We start from the raw sequence: 23,233 nt of genomic DNA on the forward strand, positions 1-23,233 counted from the left end.
TGAAGAATAATTTATGCTTCAAAATGGTGTCAATTTTTAGGAAATTTATCTGTCTTTCTAACCATGTCATCAGAATCGAATTCGAACTAAAACTTTCTGAGTAATAACATTTTTATTGGAAAAAAGTAATGATTTTAGAAAAAAACTTTAAAGTGACGTCACTCAAGAACAGAGGAAAATATGAAGTTGGCCAATACGTCATTGAACTCCACTTTAGATGTACTACACACAGTAGGCCTATTGACAATACTTACTGGTTCACCCTGTATACATGCAACATCTGAATTTATTTTTACAGAATACAGAAAACGTCTTTTCTTACCAGAAGATAGTGGTTATTTCTGCCTGTAATGAAATCCAGTGGGAGATAATTCAAAAAGCATTTGAGTGTCGATTACTGAAAAATGGACAGGAAGTAGCGATCATGTAATTAAATAAAAAATTATAGAAAACAGACATAAACGTGAGATTGAATTTGATGCAGTTGATTGAGAGATCTTGCAGCTAGAGCTGATAGTTATGAAGAATTAAAAGAAGTGGATAGCAACAGTAATTCTTATACTGTTTCTTAGTTTTCCTCTTACGCAACAGATTCTGATAGAGTTATTCTTTTTGGAAATATAAAAGTGCTTAAAAAAGGGGATAAGTAAATAGAGGTCTTAGTTAAGATGATTTATATAATATTTAATTGAATAATTGAACTGTTAAACCAAGACTTTATCCAGTTTAAAGAACTTAATTATAGTTTTTTTTTTCTTTTTGCATTAATGATATATTTTTCAACAGGAAAGAAAAAACAAGCACGAGAGGATGTAGGTGATTTTCAGCAAGCAAGGCAGCAGCCGCCACAACGGGCAGCGCAACCTCCTCAACAACAAGCTTGGCGTCAACAACCACCACAACATGAAGCGCAACCTCCCCAGCAACATGCTAGGCGTCAACAACCACCACAACATGAAGCACAACCTCCCCAGCAACCAACTCAACAGCAGCAACAATTTCTTGAGCAACTATTTGTAAGTGATCTGGTTTCTTTTTTTAAAGAGCATGGCAGTTTGGGTATCAGTCTGAGTGGAGATCTTGATCTGGTGGCTCTCCTCTATGCGGACGATTTAGTTCTTGTAGATGACAGTTGGACGGGCATTTGTATGAGGGATTCCTCAAAACAAAATAAATAAATATTATTATTGTTATTATTATTATTATTATTATTATTATTATTATTATTATTATTCCTCAGCAGCAAGCTAGACGTCAACAACCACCACAACATGAAGCGCAACCACCCCAGCAACAAGCTGGGAGTCAACAACCACCACAACAGGCAGCCCAACCTCCCCAGCAACATGCTTGGCGTCAACAACCACCACAACAGGCAGCGCAACCTCCCCAGCAACCAACTCAGCAGCAGCAACAATTTCTTGAGCAACTATTTGTAAGTGATCTGGTTTCTTTTTTTAAAGAGCATGGCAGTTTGGGTATCAGTCTGAGTGGAGATCTTGATCTTGTGGCTCTCCTCTATGCGGACGATTTAGTTCTTGTAGATGACAGTTGGACGGGCATGAATAATAAATTACAATTATTATCCGATTACTGTAATTCTAATTCTTTAGTTGATAACATTGCCAAAACTAACATCGTCCCGTTCAGGAGAGGCGGCAGACTGAGGACTAATAGAGCATTCTATTTTAATAAGTCTAAAATCAGTACTGTAAAAAGCGTGAATTACTTAGGCGGCAGGTTCTCATCTTCAGGTGTATTCTCCTTGGGCGCTGAGGAATTTGTAAGGAAAGCAAAACTAGCCTCGTTTAAAGTTAAAGAAATTCTTGTATCCTCTAAATCTGACGCTTGGGAGACTAATTGTGAGCTTTACAAAGCGATGGCCAGTTCAGTCTTATTATATTCTTCAGATATATGGGCTCCTTTATACACAGATTAAATAGAATTTGTTTCGTTACAATATTTTAAATCAATTTTCAATTGGCCTCTCCATACTCCTAACTATATCGTGCGCCTGGAAACCGGATGTTTTCATGTAGAGGTGGAGGTTCTTAAAAGAATGATTAGCTGGTGGGCGAAGATTATGAATATGAGTAATGAGCGACTCCCTAGAATATGTTCGGAAAAGTTAAAGTACTTGGATAATCTCTGTAACAATGATATAAGATTCAACTGGTTCTCGCAATTAAAAAATAAACTATTTACAATTGGTGCTAGCTATTTTCTTAATATTTCAGACCCTAATTTAGTCCATCGCGAAATTTCAAACATAGTTGAAAAAATCTCCTTAACAAAAACTTACAGTTTTAAAAGTTAAGTATAAGGGTTGATTAAACGCCAAAAGGTACACAAATCAGCAGTTCCCAACATTTCATTAATACTTCATTGATATAATTTAAGTAATTTTACTGCATTAACTTTTCCTTCACATTTTTTAGAATTTATTAGATGTCACAGACCCTTATGCTGGCCATTTTCGTCTACAAAATATTTACTCAAGTAGCACACCATTTAACTTAGATTGACTGTAATATCTATTTATCTATAATAATCAAACTATTAATCACAGGTGAAAAAGAAAACGTTATAAAAAATATTAAAAAAATAAGAGGCTAAAAAATCATAAACTTTTTTTACATCAATGATTTTATGCATTTATTTTTATTTTTAAATAAAAATCATTGGTTTAAGTTCATTCTTCGATTAAAGTAATTGTTATTTTATGTTGTAGTCAAACGTTTGTAATAATAAGTAATAAATAATCTGGCTTTATCGCAAATAATATAGTTTTCTTCAATTACATTCTCAATCTAGGTGTTCTTCCCACAATGTTATATATATGTAATATAAAATAAAGAAAATAAAGATATGCATATTTTTAGGACAGCTAATTATTCCAGTATTTTACCATAAGTAAAATTAGGGGGACTAAATTAAATTACAATTGAGAAATGAGTAAATATTGTTGAATAATCTACTTGTTATTAAATGTATGTTATTTGTGCTCACGAATATTTCGGTAAGACGAATTTAAGACTGAAATATTGTTTTGAATCCTCCGTGATTGAAATTTAAAAAGTGGCCGACTCTAACTTTGTTTTTTTCTACTTTAACATGCATGTATATGTGACTACTCAGAATAATTCATCACTCATTTTATCATAATTATAATAAAAAAATATTATGAATGAACTGGCCAGCATAAGGGTCTGTGACATCTAATAAATTCTAAAAAATGTGAAGGAAAAGTTAATGCAGTAAAATTACTTAAATTATATCAATGAAGTATTAATGAAATGTTGGGAACTGCTGATTTGTGTACCTTTTGGCGTTTAATCAACCCTTATACTTAACTTTTAAAACTGTAAGTTTTTGTTAAGGAGATTTTTGTACCTTTTGGATAGATTTTCCTTTTTGTCTATTTGCAAAGTTACGTCTGCTTTACAGATTTTTTAAAATTTGGAATAAGCTATTCTATCATTATAACCTGATAAGGTGTTAAATCGGAACCGTAACTACCACTGGAGAGATCTTTTTAAAGAATGATTATAGTTACGGTCCCCAAACCATCCTCAATAACCATTTTTTTGAGAAAGCGTTTTGAATAAAATAGGAAGGTATTTGTACGTAAATAGCAAAATTAAACTGCGATTTCAGTACTTCCTTTTAAGAGGAGCAAGAAAAATAAACTGCGATTACAGTACTTTTCCCTAAAAGGCAAAGATTTTGAATCGAACGACAATTCATTGATGTAAATCGGTTCACTCATTGATAATTTTAACGATTGCAGTACTTCCTCTTAGTAGGTGTAAGAGCATGATGGCACTTCACAGCCACATAGAGGAGCTTTAATCACTTCTTCGTGCTAAATTTTATCAAAATCGGACTAAGCTTTGTAGAAATATTGGTAATAATAGTTTTAGAAAGGGCCTTATTTGGGTGGGGCGAACTCCTCTCCTTATGAGGCATAGCGTCGAGACTTTTAAAGTACAAATCTGTACAAAATTTCGATTCGAATGACACTTCATTCATGAAAATCGGTTCACGTGTCGATAATTTGAAACGATTGCTATACTTCCCCTTAACAAGTGTAAGAGCAGATCGTCGCTTTATTGTTAGGTAGGGGAGCCCTAACCCTATCATCCTACCAAATTTTATCAAAATCGGGCCAAGATTTACAGAGTAATTAGTAATAATAATTTTGGAGGGGGCCTTACATAAAGGGGGCTAACTCCTCTCCCATTCAATGTACAGGGCCGAGACCCCCAAAAGGCACATCTACATAAAATTCCGAATCGAATGACACCTCATACATGAAAATCGGTTCACGCGTTTAGGCGCTACGTTGTTTACAAAAAAGGTAACAACAAGAAGAAGAAGAAGAAGAAGAACAAGAACAAGAACATTTTTTGAAAAAGCCGTTTTTGCTCATTTTCGGCAACTTTTTTCTCGAAACCTATTAGATCTAGGTGGTTGCAAAAAAATTACAGTTATAAAGGAGGATTTGCCCTATATTATAAAGAAAATTTGGGAATTTTATCTTTTATAGAAAAATAGAAAAAAATTGTCAAAGTTGGGTGTTTTTCAACGTTACGCTTTTTCGTGCAGTTTTTGATGGTCAACCCTTATACAACTGTCCTACCGGACAGTTTTAATTAGAGTCCACAAGGTATCCATAGATATAAATTCTGTTATGAATTCAAATTATAGTCCATCCTACAGAAAAATGAATAAACGAATGAATGAATTTTTTATTGCTTATAGAGTTTGACACAACTCATAGCAATGAGTTGACCAATACAAACTTCTTTACAATAAAATATAATATAATATTAAACAAATATAACGTAGGTATTTTACGTAACAGAAATTAAATTGATTAATACTGAATAAGTTTATAACAGAATAACAGAAAAATGAAAATAAATAAATGAAAAACAGAAAAAAAAAAAAAATAAATAAATGAAATCAATATTCTCCATACAATAATATACATTAATGCTGAATACAAATTAAGAGAAAACGAGTGATGTTGAACAAATGAAACAAGAATCTTTATTTAAATAAATAAAACGGACAGCTTTACATGAATCAAACTAATTTTCTAATAAACAGTATTAAACAGGCTCGATAAGGCAGGCAAGTAGCTAGCTAATTAAAAATAGGCTATCAATGAAAAATTGTAAATTAATTAAAACTCTAATAATAGTTTTCTAAGTTTTAAGGTTTTCGTTACAAAAAAATAAATATTCATTTTAAGGTCATTCTCAGCTGACAGTAAATCCAGAAAATTTTCTCTGTCTGAAGTTTGAACGATTATGTACTTCCCGATATATGTGTCCCTAAAAGAGGAAAGAATTGGGCAAGATAATAGGGTATGAATTAGACTATCCTGACTATTCCTGCAAAGAGGGCATTCGGATTCCTCATAAAAGGTTATTGTAAAATTTCTGTGCCAGACTCGGGCGCGACGTTTCCCAGACAACCTTAGCTGAGCAAATATTCTAATTATATTGATTTGATTTTTTTTACTGAGGTAACTTTGGGAGGTTCCGAAGGAGCACATATCCCTGTAAAAAATATTAAAACTACTATTGATGGCAGAATCAATGTCTTCAGAGATCAAATGGTTTAAATATCTTTGTGCTAAATTATTATAATTTTCTTTGATAAGATTGGGGTCTTGGGCAATCCAAATTTCCTCTGAACCAATGATGGAAAGATATTTTCTTAACTCTAGCACCCAATTAAAAGGCAAGTTAAATGTATCGGCGAGTTCAACAAGGCGATTGTAACATATTTTTGGTAAGTGATCCTCTGACATATTCAGTATGGAGATCGACCAGTTCACCATTCTTTTAAAGAGCTTATACTTCATGTGAACTTGACCTGTCTCCAATCTTACAAGATAGTTAGGGGTGTTGATTGGAAGATGGAGAAGAGTTTTATAAAAAGATAATTGCCCCTTTTCTATTAGATCTGCGTATGGGGGGCCCCATATTTCCGACACGTACAGGAGAGTGCTCTCCGATACTTCCTGAAATAATTTGGTTTTTGTGTCTCACGCTACAGATTTACAACTGGCTAGTGTTTTCAATACAGCTGAATTAGCTATTACACATTTTGATAAAAAATATTTACTAGCAAGGTTAAATTTACCAGAGCTAGAAAAAGGGACTCCTAAATCGTTAAATGAGTTTATAAATTGAAGAGTTGAGTTATTATAAATTAGCTTCTTTATTTTCCCTAGTCTGCCTCCTTTATGAAATGGGAGTACCATTGTTTTATTAATATTAACCGTTAGACTACTATGAGAGGAATATTCTTCCAATATGCGTAACTTGTTTTGAGCGTCCCTCCAACTACTTGCCATGATGACTAAATCATCGGCATAAAGTAAGCAAAGCAGGTTTCTATAACGATTGATGGGGATACCCTCAACATTTCTATTTATGAAGAACTCTTCGATATCAGAAATAAATAATATGAAGAGTAGGGGGCTCAGAATGTCCCCTTGCAGGACACCCTCGGATATGGATATAGAATCAGAGGTTTGGGAACCATCTTACAAAACAAAAGACGCCGACTCGTATAATTTTATTAAAATACTTAGCAGTTTACCTTGAATACCTAGGTTATACAGTCGATGCCAGAGTTTCTGATGATTTACCGTGTCAAAGGCACGTTTAAAATCAACTAATATTGCCAAGATCTTACTTTTCTTAAGCCTCAAGGAGATATTTACAACTGAGGACAATATAAACACACTATCTCTGCAACCTTTACCCGCCCTGAATCCCGTTTGTGTTTCAGGAATTAATTGATTTACTTCTGACCAGTTTTTTAGTCTATTGTACAAAATTGCAGCGAAGAGTTTAACAATGCTGTTTAATATGGATATTCCCCTGTAATTTTGAGGGTCATCTGTGGGGCCTTTTTTATGTAACATTACCATCCTTACTTTAACCCAGTTTAAAGGAATGTTTTCCTCTCGCCAGATTTTGTTATATATATTTAAAACTTGTTGAACCCAGTGACTTATAACATTCATTTGCTATTAAATCTAATCCGGTAGATTTATTGTTTTTACTAGAGTTTATAACTGCCAACAATTCATCTAGAGTGATATCATTATCTAATTCGGACGTACGATAACTCATAAACTTAGTATCGATATCTACTCTCAGAGGAATAGAGTTCTTGTGAAATGTCTCCCACTGCTTTAACGAGATCGCATTTTGCCGGGGAACCCTGGGTTTAAATTTTTTTATTGACGACCAAAAATCTGCAGAATTTTTTACAGTTTCCAGTTTTGAGTTTAGTTTTTGATGATATTCAAACTTAATTTGATTTATGAGATTTTTATAATATTTCTTTGTGCTTAAAAGTAAGTTTAGTGAATTCGGAGAGAACGAGTTTTGTCGACAATTTTTAAGCCGATCACGAACTTCTTTTTTTTGCTTTATAGCAACGACTATCAAACCATGGTTTATTAGGGTTCACAGTATTTAATGTTTGTGTTTTCAGAATATCTGCCTCGGACAGATGACTTTTGTTTGCATTAGTGAAATTATTGCAGAGTTCATTGATATTCAAATTTAGGTCAAATTGATTTGGAGAGGATTCCAAAATCGCTTTAAATAAGCTTAGATTTGTAGCATTTCGGCAAATACGGGTTGTTTGGGTCGTAGGTTTGGGGTTATTATTATCATATTTATGGTTTAGGGAAAGGAGGCAAGGGAAATGGTCCGAGAATTCACATATATCCAGAATTTTTAAATCATTGACAACGTTCACACAGGAGAAGGATACCCATATGTTATCTACTACACTACACCCATTTGGACCAGAGTAGGTATATTGTGCGGGAATATCACTTGGTGATCTCCCTTTGCAAACTATCATTCCCACGCTTTCCATAATATCAATTAGTTTTTCCCCCCGTTGGTCAATTATGCCATCCATTGAACTACGCTGACCTGAAAAATTGCAAGAATTACAAATTTCATCATCTAAATTATTCAACGAACCTATCCTGGCATTCCAATCTCCCCCAATGATAATGTGGAATTGTCCGTAATTAAAAAATAAGCAATTTAAATCATTAGAGATCTCTTCTAGCAAATAATTATTTTCAGGGCCCGGTTTCCAGTAAACTACTATTACTATAGTGTTGTTGTCATACTCAACTAATAAGCATAAAAGCCAGTCTTTAGAAATTAATACTCTTATATTATTAAATAAAGATTTCCTCAAGAATATTATGATACCTCCACTTGCTCTGCCTTTTACATAATATTTGGATGCCTTAACCAAAAAACAATCGAATTCCTGTAAAAAATTAGGTTTAATAACTAAATTAGAAGTAATCCACGTTTCATAAAGACAAAAAATATCTACATTAACAATTTTATCTATATCCTGAGCCGATAAATTATACAATGTATTAAAACCATATTAATTCCAGAAAATAAAACTTAGATTTTGTTTAGAAACAAAGAAACTAAGTATTTTATTTGGCGTTACTTGCTTTTTTGAGACGCGGTTTGTACTAAAAAATTTTTTAGATGATTAGATTTGACTGACCTCGGTTTTATTTTTTTTGTAGACTGACTCCTGGTTGTTCGAGCTGATGAAGAGTCCGTTTCTGTATCTTCAATGTCCGTTTCAGTGGGGATTACGTCTATATTTTCTGATTGAGATGCAGGGAATTTTTCGTCTGGATCCGCCAGGTCTTCATGTGTCCTAATTATTGTGGGTTGAGAATTTTCCTCTTTTCTCATTAGTATTATTCCGTTTTTTGTCCAAACTTGCTTTAATTTACCTTCCAATTTTAACTGACGAGCTCTTCGAAATAAACTGAGCTTTAGAGGAGATAAGAATTCATTTACAAACACCTGATTTGGTGATATAATTAAAGAACTTCTCTTCTGTTTTGCATTTATAATGAAGTTTTTCTCAACTGAATTACGTACAAATTTAACGATTATTGCAGGCGGGAAATTACTATTTCTGTTGGGGATTCTTAAGCGATAAATATCATCTATCATTTCCGAGCTTAAATCCATCCCAACTTTATCAGCTACGAGGGTCGTTTGAAAAGTCCGTGCAAAAATAAAAACTACTTAATTTTTTGGGGTAAACCTTTTTTATTTTTCAACATAGTCTCCTTTTAGGCTTATACACTTCGTCCAACGCTGCTCTAGTTTGTTGATCCCTTCCGAATAATAGGATTTGTCCAAGTCTGAAAAATAGCCATTCGTTTCTGCAATCACCTCCTCGTTTGAATAAAATCTTTTTCCCGCCAGCCATTTCTTCATATTGGGGAACAAATAGTAGTCCGAGGGAGCCAAGTCTGGAGAATAGGGGGGATGTGAAACGAGTTGGAACCCTATTTCCATTAATTTTGCGACCACAACTGCTGAGGTGTGAGCTGGTGCGTTGTCGTGATGGAAAAGGACTTTTTTGTGGGCCAATCGTGGGCGTTTTTCTTGCAGCTCGGTTTTCAAACGGTCCAATAACGATGAATAATATGCACCTGTAATAGTTTTACCCTTTTCCAGATAGTCGATGAGGATTATTCCTTGCGAATCCCAAAAGACAGTCGCCATAATCTTTTCGGCCGAAGGAACGGTCTTCGCCTTTTTTGGCGCAGATTCCCCCTTGGTAACCCATTGTTTAGATTGTTCTTTGGTCTCAGGAGTGTAGTGATGTATCCATGTTTCATTCACAGTGACGAAACGACGCTTAAAGTCCTGCGGATTCTTCTGGAACAGCTGCAAACCGTCCTTGCAACACTTCACACGATTTCGTTTTTGGTCAATCGTGAGCAATCGCGGCACCCATCTTGCGGATAGCTTTGTCATGTCCAAATGTTGATGCAAAATATTATGTACCCGTTCATTCGAGATGCCCACAGCACTAGCAATCTCACGCACCTTCACTCTTCTGTCATCCATCACCATATCATGGATTTTATCAATGATTTCTGGAGTAGTAACCTCAACAGGGCGTCCAGAACGTTCAGTGTCACTTGTGCCCATATGGCCACTCCGAAAATTTTGAAACCACTTATAAACTGTTCTAATCGAAGGTGCAGAGTCACCATAATGTTTATCAAGCTTCTCTTTAGTCTCCTGAGGCGTTTTGCCTTTCATAAAGTAGTGTTTAATCAACGCACGAAATTCTTTGTCGTCCATTTTTTGAAAATCACTCGACTTTCTCGATTCAAACGAATGCCAAACACAAAGAAATAGACCGATCTGGCTGAAACTTGGTGTGTGTTCTTCCAAGAGATGCTACTAACTAAACATAACCTCGATACGCGCCAGTGGTGCTATCTCTCTGACTTTGCACGGACTTTTCAAACGACCCTCGTATGTTTTTCAAAATTGAAAAAAAATTCTTTCCTTCGACGATTGGAATGTTGTCTATTTTCAAAACATTTTGGAACCGAACTTGAGAACTTTCAATTAAGTCCCTTTTCATTTCAATTATTTCGTTTTTGAGAATATTGTTTTCTTTTTTTAGCACGAACAGATCTTTTTTTACATGAGTTTACATCTTTTTGTAATTTAGGGACAATTTTGTTGAAGTCTGCTTTCAGCTCTATTATATTAGCCTGGAAACTTTGGTTATTAGTTTCTAAGTTTGTAATTTTGGAGTCCATATTCTTGAGGTCAATAGAAATATTTTCAAGTTTAGTTAATACCAAATTAGCCAAGTCTTGCCCCGCACTGCCGCCAACTGAACAATCACTCTTCTTTTCACTTCCACCCATGTTGATAACGTTTGTTCAAAATTGTATAAAGCAACTTACTTTCGCAGTTTGAAGAAAGACAAATTTAGCGTATCCAAAAAAGACAGTCTCTTGTGATTGAATTTATTAACTTATTAAACAGTAAAAACAGAAAAAACTTATTAAACAGAGAGAAAAAGACAAAGAAAAAAACCTTATTTAAATAAATACTGTAACTGTAATGTGAGTTTGGATGAAAATTTTTCTAATTTACTGATTATTGATAATGCGGACAAAATGGATAATGTTTATTTTTTTGTAATTTCAGCCCTCTCTATTAAATTCAAAAATTTTTAATCCAAAACCAGAATGTCAGTTGAATTTTACTGTTTTATTTGAAATAGATAAATTTATAACTATAACTATTTTATTTTATTTTTTGTTTTAAAGAGTATATATAAATTTATGTATATATTTTATTTGTATTTTGTGTTTATATTTCAAGAAATGTATTCTGTTTGTCACTCAACTCCATTTGTATGAGGGATTCCTCAAAACAAAATAAATAAATATTATTATTATTATTCCTCAGCAACAAGCTAGACGTCAACAACCACCACAACATGAAGCGCAACCACCCCAGCAACAAGCTTGGCGTCAACAACCACCACAACAGGCAGCCCAACCTCCTCAGCAACAAGCTAGGCGTCAACAACCACCACAACAGGAAGCACAACCTCCCCAGCAACAAGCTTGGCGCCAACAACCACCACAACAGGCGGCGCAACCTCCCCAGCAACCAACTCAGCAGCAGCAACAATTTCTTGAGCAACAAGGTACGTTCTGCACTTAATACATTTACCGGAAATGATTATGAAATCTTTCTTTGAAATATTTTTGAAATTAACTGTGCTAATACAAGTGAACTTTTTAAATAAGGGAATATAGGGAGGAAAAGACTTCCTGACATATTCTTGATCATTTGCTTGAATCTAGTTGAGAAATATCAAAGATTGCCATTTTTATACTTATAGTTCGATTTCGGAATTTGTTCTATTTTCAGAACCTAAAGCAAAAAAAAACTTGTTATTTAACCTATAAAGTTAGATGAAATTCAAACACTGACAGAATATGCAAAAAGAAGCATGTTAGAGACAAATAAAAAAATCTTTGATAGTGCGTTCTTAACCTGATTTAAAAGAGTTATTTTAATATTGATTTTTTAGACATAAGAGCTATATGGATTGAATGCGATTATATTTTTTCGTACTTATTAAAAAAGTTTAATAAAATTTAATTTAATACTAAAACTTGGATTTGAATACTAAATCAGTATTTTTTTGATTGAATTCCCTGAATTAAATATTTAATTTTATCTAATTTTCCCAATTCATTTATATGGTGCCTCTCATTTTTGAATTTTTATGGAAAATAATGTAGAATATTTTTTGTTGTTTGTTTGGTTATTTCCTTCACTAATACAAGTATTTATTTCTTAAAAACTAATACTGTGAAAAATAACATCAATTTTTAGGTGAACGAGTTGTGGCAGGTCGGGGCAAAAGTAAGTAAATCTTTTAGGTAATTTATTTAAGTTACTACCTGTAGATTTTAAAGTATTTAATAAAGCAGGCTGAATTCCCCAAAATGAGATAAAGCTGAAAAATTTAAATCTTATTACTTCTAGATTACTTCTGGTTTTTGGTGAAGAAAATAGCTAGGCCAAATCCATTCACAATTGAAAGATCTATTGTGGCTCCCTAAACAGTGGTGTTTGTATGTGCAAAGAATGGGCGGTTGTGAAGTGTTAAATGTGTTGTGTTGAGTGTTAATGATATAGTGAGCTACAGTTTGCCAGTGGATGTGCTAAATCCAAATAATTGCTCGATTGACTATCTCTGCAGGCCATTACTTACATGGTGCGAGTGCTAGCTGTGTCAGTGTAAGTGTTGTTGTTGTTAGGCTGGGATTCTTGCAGGGATGTCAATGTCCCTGAACAAATGGCCAGTCAGTGTCGATATCTTTTTTTAACCTCTTTACTTGCTTGGAACTAGGTTTCATACCATGTTTTTGTCTAAATCCCTGAATCTATAATATTGGCTTGTTACTTAGTTGGGAGTTTCCCTGCGCTGGATTGCTCCCTGCCCACTTAGGATCTAGCAGCTGCTATCTTTGTCGCAAGAGGCGACTATGAAATACTGTTCTATTTCATTTTTATTTATTGTTTGAATAATAAATTTGTTTACACACCACAGAGGGTCGTGGTCGTGGCGTGGAGTTCCCCGGTCAGCCAATTCCAGCTACTAGAGGATTTGTAAGTCCTTCAGAATCACCAGTTCACCAACCATTTGATACCTCTCAAACTATTAAGGGTTTGGAACAGAAGCCTGCTCAAGCTCCTCCTCCAAAGGCGCAAAAAGAGGCAACTCCACCAACTCCACTTGGAAAAGGTAAACATTGATTGTATGTATATTTAATCAAAATTTACGAGTTTCACACAGATGGGTCCCATTTAGAACTGATTAATATTACATTAACATGTTTAAACTAAACCAAAAATTGTAACAAGTGTAAATAAATTTTTTAAGTGTAAGGCGCGCCTACATACATCTGAGGTTATTGGCGCCCGTACCTTTTCCAGAGCAGAGTCGTCCTCCAGACTGTGTTCTCTCTTGTGCTGATTATTTATAAAAAATATAAGATTCCGTTCAATGGCCGGAAAGGATGAATGCGAAAAAAAACCTTCCATTCCGGTGAAGAAAACCCCCACAAGTGTACGCATACAATCGATTTCCTACAAATTTGTAATAATTGTTTTATATTTCTTTGATTTTTTTTCGTCGGTTCACGCAAATTTATTGTATCCGTGATCGATTTCGGACTTGCACCCTTCAATAGAGGTATATTAAATCAAAATCAAATCAAATCAAAATTTTTATTGTTTTTGAGTAATACAACTCATAACACGAGTTAGGCAAAATATATAAAAATTAACTAAATACAAATCTGTTCAATATATACAATACAAAAATAAATTAACCACATAATTTTAATATAATAAAAATTAAATCACTGTTAATAAAACTAAATAAAACATAAAAGTAATAACATGAAAGTCAAGAAAAACAAAATCAGTTTAATATAATATGACAATGTAATAATAAAATAAATATATGTTGATTGATGTAACACAGCTATCTCATCCTCAGAAAAATAAATAAACAAACGTTACAAAAAGATGAAAAACTGAAAAATACAAGTCTAAGACAACAAACTAGATATAGAACTGTACCAAGAATACTAAAATAATAACTAGACAAATACAAAATTAACTACAAACCCTTCCAAATTTATATTAACAGAGGGAGATTACTCATTTAATAGGAAACTTCTGAGTGCTGTGGCTGCACAGAAATAGTTATATATCAAGTTGGCCTGAACTAAGGACTCAATTAAAAGTGATGATTCAATTAAATTATTATGGCAGGACATATCCATATTTAGGTTTTCTGCTAACTGAATTCTAAGTGGCGCAAAAGGTCGGCACTCAAACATAAAGTGAAAGAGTGAGGCAGGCTTAAAAAGCTTGCACAAAGTACAAATAACAGAAGAATCAAATATTTAGTACCCTTAATGTAAATACTTGTTTTATTTAGATTTGCAAGTCTTAGCTGAATAATAATTCTGGACTTAGATACATTATAATTAGACTCCAAGTAAAATTCACCAAGTCCAAATGTACTCAAGTTTCTGTAAACTGTATTATATTTAGAATCTATAACCCAAGCAATGTCATTACTTAAAAATCTATTCTTTAAGGCATCAGTTATATTTGATAAAGATCTCTTAATTATTACTGGGTCCAGCGATAAAAAAGTGTCAAGGTGGCCAATAGAGAATAGTTCCAATTTGAGTTGGGAAACCCAATTAGAAGATTTAGTGCTTGACAATGAGTCCAAGCTCAGAAGTATATCAAAGCAAATACGGGGCAATCTATTAGAGGGCATCTCAAGAAGTTTTATTAAAAAAGTTAACATTGATTTGACTATAGTCAGCTTAACTGGAAATATTGCACATTCTAAGCGGAGATAACTATTAGGAGTTGATCTCGGCAGATTAAATATTTGTTTTAAGAATTGCACCTGCACTGCCTCCAGATCGTCGGCATACCTATAAGCCCATATTTCGCATGCGTAGAGTAAAGAAGTCTTTACAACAGCATCTAACAACTTTCTGATGGGTTTGATGGAATTTGCTTTAGACGTTATTAGAATCTGCCTTACCCGATTTGTTGCTATTTTACCTTTTGATATGAAATGTTTGGATGCTTGATAGAATTTCCCAGTTAGACTGAAAGGAACACCTAAATAAGTGTATGTATTTACAATGTTTATTGGAGTATTATTTATACAAACTTGCTTAAATTTTTTGGGGCGTGTACTTTTTGAAAAATAGATAATTTTTGTTTTAGATGTATTAATTTTCAGGGAGTTTAAACAGCAGTATTCTTCAAGAATTAATAACTTTTCTTTTACGTCAATTATAGAAGTAGCAAGGATGGCAATGTCGTCCGCGTAACATAACAAACAGAAATTATTGAAGTTAGCCAGTTTAATCGAAGTGGCACCTTTCTCCGTAAAAAATCTGGTCAAATCCGAAAGAAATAAGTTAAAAAGCAACGGTGAAAGAGGTTCGCCCTGAAGTATTCCTGCCGAAACTTGAATATCATCTGTTTGTCCATTCTCAGTTAGAATCCTTAGTCTAGCATTGTCATATAGTGATTTTATAATATTTGTAAGCTTTGAACCTACTCCTACTCTTAGAAGTTTTTCATATAATAATGAGTGAGAGACCGAATCAAAGGCAGATTTAAGATCTATAAATATTCCAAAGAGAGAGGTATTATTGAACAATTTAATATTAATTACTGAAGAAAGGGTAAAAAGATTGTCTTGACAACCTCTACCAGGTCTAAAACCTGCTTGCTCCTCAGGTATAATAGAATGTTGTTCTGTCCAATTATTCAATCTCTTAAGCAATATGGAGGTAAATATTTTAGGAACACTATTTAGGAGTGCTATCCCCCTGTAATTTGAAGGGTCATTGAGAGAACCTTTTTTATGTAACGTTTTTAAGTGTATTAGTGACCAAGATTTTGGGGTTCTCTCATTTAATAAGACTGTATTAAAGACGTTCAGTAAATAATGATCCCAAGACGGTGGAAGATTTTTATAGAACTCAAATGGAACGTCATCTGGGCCAGGAGTTTTATTTAATTTACAATTTTTCAAAGCTTGCTGCAATTCAACTAAAGAAATACTAGCTTCCAATTGTGGATTAGAATAAAATATTTTAGGTAAATCAACTATCTTCTTAGGGGGATAAGAATTATTATAATAAATTTCCCAAGTCTTTATATCTATTACTGGTTTTACTAACTTAATAGGAGAAGCTTCACGGACTGCCAACCAAAAATCTTTTGTGTTCTTTATGTTAGAAATTTTATCTATTCTAGCTTTATAATAATTTTTCTTTTTCAATTTGACTTAAGTGCGATATTGTTTTTTCTGAGCTATATATTGATTTAAATTTTTTTTTTCAAAATTTGATTTTTTGCACAACTTTAAAATTTTAATTAAATTTCTTTTCAAGGAAAGACAATCGGCATCAAACCACAGATTACCCCTTCGAAAAGAAGGAATAGTTGGCACTTTTTTAATCATATTTAACAAGTCAGCGACATTTTTAATTGCTGAATTTATATTTAAATATAGATTTTCAGTATTTGAACTATGGTAATATAATAAATCTGTACTGGCCATAAAGTTACAATAATCTCGTTTCAAATGATCCACCCATCTGTAGCTCAATTTAAGATTAGTCACACAAGAGGAAGCATTCATATATTCGCTTGTTATATTTAAATTAATGGTACAACCCTGGTGGTCCAAAATTAATAAAAGAGATTAATTATTTCAAAATTTTGGATCAAGGCCAAAGAATCATAATTACACCAGATATGATCGACTATACTTGATCCCTGAGCAGAAATGAAAGTAAAATTTCCCGGGTTATCCAAGGGGGAGCGGCCATTTAAAACCACCATACCGTTGTCCTCCATGATTTCAATGAGCAATCTCCCTCTTCTATTAATAATTGTATCGGAGGATTTACGCAAGGGATAAAAAATTGTATTAACAGCATTTTCATCTATCAGATTTAGGTTTCCTATTCGGGAATTGAAGTCACCACCCAAGATAATAGGACAATTATATGTGTCCGATAAATATGGATTGAATGCGATTATATTTTTTCGTACTTATTAAAAAAGTTTAATAAAATTTAATTTAATACTAAAACTTGGATTTGAATACTAAATCAGTATTTTTTTGATTGAATTCCCTGAATTAATTATTTAATTTTATCTAATTTTCCCAATTCATTTATGTGGTGCCTCTCATTTTTGAATTTTTATGGAAAATAATGTAGAATATTTTTTGTTGTTTGTTTGGTTATTTCCTTCACTAATACAAGTATTTATTTCTTAAAAACTAATACTGTGAAAAATAACATCAATTTTTAGGTGAACGAGTTGTGGCAGGTCGGGGCAAAAGTAAGTAAATCTTTTAGGTAATTTATTTAAGTTACTACCTGTAGATTTTAAAGTATTTAATAAAGCAGGCTGAATTCCCCAAAATGAGATAAAGCTGAAAAATTTAAATCTTATTACTTCTAGATTACTCTGGTTTTTGGTGAAGAAAATAGCTAGGCCAAATCCATTCACAATTGAAAGATCTATTGTGGCTCCCTAAACAGTGGTGTTTGTTTGTGCAAAGAATGGGCGGTTGTGAAGTGTTAAATGTGTTGTGTTGAGTGTTAATGATATAGTGAGCTACAGTTTGCCAGTGGATGTGCTAAATCCAAATAATTGCTCGATTGACTATCTCTGCAGGCCATTACTTACATGGTGCGAGTGCTAGCTGTGTCAGTGTAAGTGTTGTTGTTGTTAGGCTGGGATTCTTGCAGGGATGTCAATGTCCCTGAACAAATGGCCAGTCAGTGTCGATATCTTTTTTTAACCTCTTTACTTGCTTGGAACTAGGTTTCATACCATGTTTTTGTCTAGATCCCTGAATCTATAATATTGGCTTGTTACTTAGTTGGGAGTTTCCCTGCGCTGGATTGCTCCCTGCCCACTTAGGATCTAGCAGCTGCTATCTTTGTCGCAAGAGGCGACTATGAAATACTGTTCTATTTCATTTTTATTTATTTTTGAAATAAATAATAAATTTGTTTACACACCACAGAGGGTCGTGGTCGTGGCGTGGAGTTCCCCGATCAGCCAATTCCAGCTACTAGAGGATTTGTAAGTCCTTCAGAATCACCAGTTCACCAACCATTTGATACCTCTCAAACTATTAAGGGTTTGGAACAGAAGCCTGCTCAAGCTCCTCCTCCAAAGGCGCAAAAAGAGGCAACTCCACCAACTCCACTTGGAAAAGGTAAACATTGATTGTATGTATATTTAATCAAAATTTACGAGTTTCACACAGATGGGTCCCATTTAGAACTGATTAATATTACATTAACATGTTTAAACTAAACCAAAAATTGTAACAAGTGTAAATAAATTTTTTAAGTGTAAGGCGCGCCTACATACATCTGAGGTTATTGGCGCCCGTACCTTTTCCAGAGCAGAGTTGTCCTCCAGACTGTGTTCTCTCTTGTGCTGATTATTTATAAAAAATATAAGATTCCGTTCAATGGCCGGAAAGGATGAATGCGAAAAAAAACCCTTCCATTCCGGTGAAGAAAACCCCCACAAGTGTACGCATACAATCGATTTCCTACAAATTTGTAATAATTGTTTTATATTTTTTTGATTTTTTTTCGTCGGTTCACGCAAATTTATTGTATCCGGGATCGGTTTCGGACTTGCACCCTTCAATAGAGGTATATTAATCGGTTTGGTGAAAAGATTTCGACTTCACTTACGTTTCTGTCTCGCACTACACTTACTGGCTCATTTATATTTATTCTTATTATGCACAGCTGATTAGGACGTCCATTTTTTCGCACTCGAGTACCTCAAAACGTGTATTGAATTTCTGTTACAATTCAAAATCTGAAATTTGCAAAAAGACAACACTTCAGGACGGTATAGAAAGCTTGCAAGAGCTTTTCACAATATCTATTAGTATTTCTTCTATTGTATTTTCACTCTTAGTTTATGTGTATCTAAGTCTAAATACTAAATCTAAATAGTGCATCGAAAGGAAGTTCAGATTAAATTTTATGGTTTTCATGTAATTATTATTTTAGATGATACTTCAGTGAAGAGTATAACAACTGGTATATCAAACTTGGCTTTGATACCAAAACGAAAAACTCAAGACCGGCCTGCAAAGGAAGGACATGGAAGAAAGATTCAAGTTGAGACTAATCATTTGGCACTGAGGATGAAGAACACCAGTGTTGTGGTTTACCATTACGATGTTGCTATAACTCCAGACAAGCCATTTAAGTTTTACAGGTAAGTCTCGGAAAATATGCATAAATATGAATAGATAGATAAATACTAAGTCTTTATTGAGTATTTTTGCATTTTCATACATTAATTGTTTCATTCTTATTATTTATTATTACTTTTATTGAATTAATATATTTTAAATATATTAAGACACAATCAATGGTCTGTGGAGTCTAATTTTGTATTTAATATTTAAAGTCGGTTATTAAAAAATTGAAGTATTATATTTAAAAATACTGAAAAGATACAAAAGCAGGAAATATGGAGAATTCTGTTTAAATAAAAGGGAAGTCATTAAAAAATGATAATAAAATCTAAATAAAATTGAAACTAAATAAAATGAGGTGTCTTGAGGAGCAGTTCGGGGATAATACCCTTAAAAAGATAAAGTGTATTCATGGTACAAACGATTTTGTATGTACACAATTTTTAATAAAGTATTTTGATTAATAGTAATTTCTGTTAAATTTCTTTCCAGACCAGCAATGAATGAGGTTCAAAAAACATACTATCCAAATCAGTTTCCAGCATTTGATGGCAAAAAAAATCTATACAGCTACAGTGAGTTACCGATACAGAGACAGGTAATCCAAAATTCTCATTTTGTAGCTAGGATAGACCAGCTACCCATGTTTTTCGGAAAACCGTTGGAATCTTAACTAATTCTTGTGAATATTGATGTGTTAATCAGTCCATTGAAAATCTGGATTACTATCCCTTTTGTAGTTAAGGAAAACTTCAAAACTGGATTTGATTGCAAGAATCTGTAAATACTGGAGAACCCGTTATAATCTTAAAGACGCATTTTGAATATTTTCCAGCGTGTAGCATACTGACGCAGAGACTGTATTTGATCTCTCGTTCAAACATACATTCAGATTATATTATAGTTCAAATATTTTATTTATATTCAGCTTCAGTACATCTTGCAGGGAACCAATTTTTGTCCCTATGATTCGATAGAAAAGACTCATTTTTCTTAGATCTCGGGAATTGGTTGGTCTTAATGGCAATTTTTTCCAGAAAGTCATATAAAAATATAGCAGATCACACTTATTAAACCTTCCTTTTATGCATAACATGTCGAGGTTCCTTTTACTTTTCAGAATAAAAATTTTTAAACATAAAAGCTTATATTACAAAAATAGACAAGATAGACAAACTTATTTTATTATTATTTAACGTTAGGTGCTACAACATTCAAAGGTCTTAGGTATCTGGAGCCTTCTTTAATGCACAGATGCTGTAGAGGCTCCTAAAAAAAAAAATATTTGGGCATAGACTCAGGATGTCTTGCTCAGGATCTCTAAAATTCCACCGCTTTCCAATCTGAGCTAACCAATTTATTTTTATTATTTATTTATAAGGTTAAATTTATTCACTGGAATTTGTTAAAATTGATTTATTTATTCGCCGGCATTCCGGACTGGAAGTCCGCATTTCACAGGATATTTTGTTAAGGGGAGAATTTCTAAGGTGAAAGAAAGATGATTTTCTTTAAACTGAGATAATGCAAACTCATGTTCTAAAACATACATATTTACATTTTAGAATAAATGCAAATGAAACATGTACAAATTTCAATGATGGTGTTCCTTGACAAAAATTAAATAAAAAAAGTTTGTTTTTTATGCAGGATTTGTACTAAAGAAGTTTCTGTACCGTGGAAATTTCTCTTACTGCCTGTTCCATTTTATTTATGCAGGTGTTACATGCAAAAGTAGAAGTTTGGGATGCAGAAAGATCCAAAGTGAGGGAAATGGAAGTGCAAATAAAGATGGCTAACTCAATTAATTTTGCGACTATAGGAGAATATTTGAGAAGTGGGACATCATTATCTGTTCCTCAGGAAGCTATACAAGCTTTGGACGTTGTTCTGAGAAGTCCAGCATCAAATTCGTGAGTTTTTTTTTCCTTGTTAAATTTACGGCATTAACCGAGATTCCTGCCTTTTTGCCTTTTTCTGTGCACTGCCGGCCTCGCAACTGGATTCGAACCCGGGATCTTCGCGTGGAAATCAGTGCACTGACTTACTGAGCCTTTATATACAGGGTGTATACGGAGAAGTGGTCGAAACTTCGGGAGGTGATTCAGTAGCTCAAATGCAACAAAAAATATTTAATTCACTATGGCTCGATTCTCAATAGTGTCCCAAGATATTTGCGTTTTTAACTTTTCCACCGATATTCGCGTTTTTCACCATAAAAACTGTTGTAACTTTTCTATCCTTTGTCTTACAACAAATCTGCTTATTTCAAACGAAAGAGCATTAAATTTCCTCTAAATCTGTCTAACCCATAGCCTCAAAACGTTTCGTATAACAATGCAATTTTTACTTTAACGCCTAAAAAATTCGTTCTCGATGATTTTTGTTAAAATTTTCAACTGCATTTTTTCAATGATTAATGAATCAAGGAGTCACATAATTTTAGAAAAAGTTGCGCATTTATTGAGCTTCAAGACCATATGGATCTTTTTGGTTTTTAATAGATAAATAAATAAATAAATAACTTTATTGCTTATAAGTTTACAACTTTCTGCAATGAGTTGGCTAAACATAAATTAACTTCAATGTTATACATGAAATGAATATAATATAAAAAAAATAAAAATAATATAAATATAAACAAAAATAAATGATACATTTCACTAAAAATTATTATTTCAATTTATTATTTTTTTTAAATTAATAAACTCAACTGTGAATTTTACGTGACGTGAGCACTAATAATACACATGCTTTTTGCCGCTTTTCCAAAGCTTGAGTTACAAAAAGGTACAAATTCTGTAACTCTAATTTAGAGCGGAAAGTCAGAAGAGAAACTATTTCCAATGTATATTTATTTAAATGTTGATACCTTAAGGGACTGTAGTAAGGGCACTCTACTAAGAAATGTCTTAACGTGTCAGATTTAAACAAGGAACAGGTAAAACAGAGGTTTTCTGGCTTAAATTTAAATTTCCTCCCCATTATGAAAAAACTAGGAGATTTATTGCTAACAAGCCTTAACTGTATAATAAGTATTTGAAAAATTTTAGTTGTACTCTTTCTAATATATCCGAGTAATCAGCAGCCCAATTTCGTTAAAATTATCAATGAGTGAACCGATTTACATCAATGAATTGTCGTTCAATGTCGTTGGTAGTTGGTAATTACTTGTTTTTTAACAATTTTATTGTAAAATTAAAATTGCAGATTTGTACCTGTTGGAAGATCATACTTCAGTCCACCACCTGGACAGTTAATTCAATTGGGCGGTGGACTAGACCTATGGTATGGTTTCTATCAAAGTGCAATTCTTGGTTGGAAACCATTTTTGAATATTGATGGTAAGTTTTTTGTATATTTATAAGTGGTATAATATTTTTTCTTGTTGGTGACTTATTCATTAATCCAAGGGAAAGAAAGAATATTGACAAATTTAGTCATAATTTTTTTGTTTGAATGTCAAATATTCGATCTAGAGACTAAGTCTTCTTCAGGAACGTGGAAAATATTTTACAGCAACTGAATACAATATATATTAATTTGATTGGTGAAAGAAAAAGTTTAAGCACAGTATAGAGTTTCCCACCAGATTTTTTCGCCCTTGTTCAGACTGCACTGTTTCATTACTATTTTCCACAGTGGCACATAAGGGATTTCCAACGGCAAAAAACTGTATTGAAATTTTAAAAGATTTATCCGAGCAAGTTAGAAGCCAACTTGATCCAAATTATGAACCAGATAGAAGAGCTTTAAATGATTTCAAATCATTTATTAAAAATCTGAGAATAGCCTATGAAATACAGAAAGGTGGCTCAAAACAGAAGAGAACGTACAAGGTTTTGGATCTTTCAACTTGTCCAAGAAATAACAGGTTAGTGGTGATTATAGTTATATTCATAAAAAAAAATGTATATGTATATCTTAGCATGCAACGGTTTTATTGGTATTGCGGACTTGATTATGCTGCTGTAAGTTG

At 33.2% G+C, this 23,233-nt stretch overlaps 1 protein-coding gene across 10 annotated transcripts in view; it reads left to right on the top strand.

Moving 5' to 3' along the window:
• LOC141453211 (protein argonaute-2-like) overlaps positions 1 to 23,233 on the top strand; it is a 42,816-nt gene that overhangs the window by 8,631 nt on the left and 10,952 nt on the right. For 4 of the 10 annotated variants that reach the window (XM_074126136.1, XM_074126135.1, XM_074126134.1 and 1 more), the window contains 12 exons: positions 787 to 1,016; positions 1,241 to 1,435; positions 11,331 to 11,574; positions 12,273 to 12,302; positions 12,994 to 13,188; positions 17,322 to 17,351; positions 18,046 to 18,240; positions 19,061 to 19,271; positions 19,747 to 19,852; positions 20,974 to 21,167; positions 22,465 to 22,598; positions 22,897 to 23,128. In XM_074126136.1, coding sequence (XP_073982237.1) covers positions 787 to 1,016; positions 1,241 to 1,435; positions 11,331 to 11,574; positions 12,273 to 12,302; positions 12,994 to 13,188; positions 17,322 to 17,351; positions 18,046 to 18,240; positions 19,061 to 19,271; positions 19,747 to 19,852; positions 20,974 to 21,167; positions 22,465 to 22,598; positions 22,897 to 23,128 — 1,996 coding nt within the window. The remainder of the gene's footprint in view (positions 1 to 786; positions 1,017 to 1,240; positions 1,436 to 11,330; positions 11,575 to 12,272; positions 12,303 to 12,993; positions 13,189 to 17,321; positions 17,352 to 18,045; positions 18,241 to 19,060; positions 19,272 to 19,746; positions 19,853 to 20,973; positions 21,168 to 22,464; positions 22,599 to 22,896; positions 23,129 to 23,233) is intronic. The other 6 variants (XM_074126138.1, XM_074126137.1, XM_074126139.1 and 3 more) reach the window with 5 other exon arrangements.

This window comes from Rhodnius prolixus, unplaced genomic scaffold (assembly GCF_049639745.1).
Source record: "Rhodnius prolixus isolate KJV_2025 unplaced genomic scaffold, Rpr scaffold_3, whole genome shotgun sequence".
NCBI lineage: Eukaryota > Metazoa > Arthropoda > Insecta > Hemiptera > Reduviidae > Rhodnius > Rhodnius prolixus.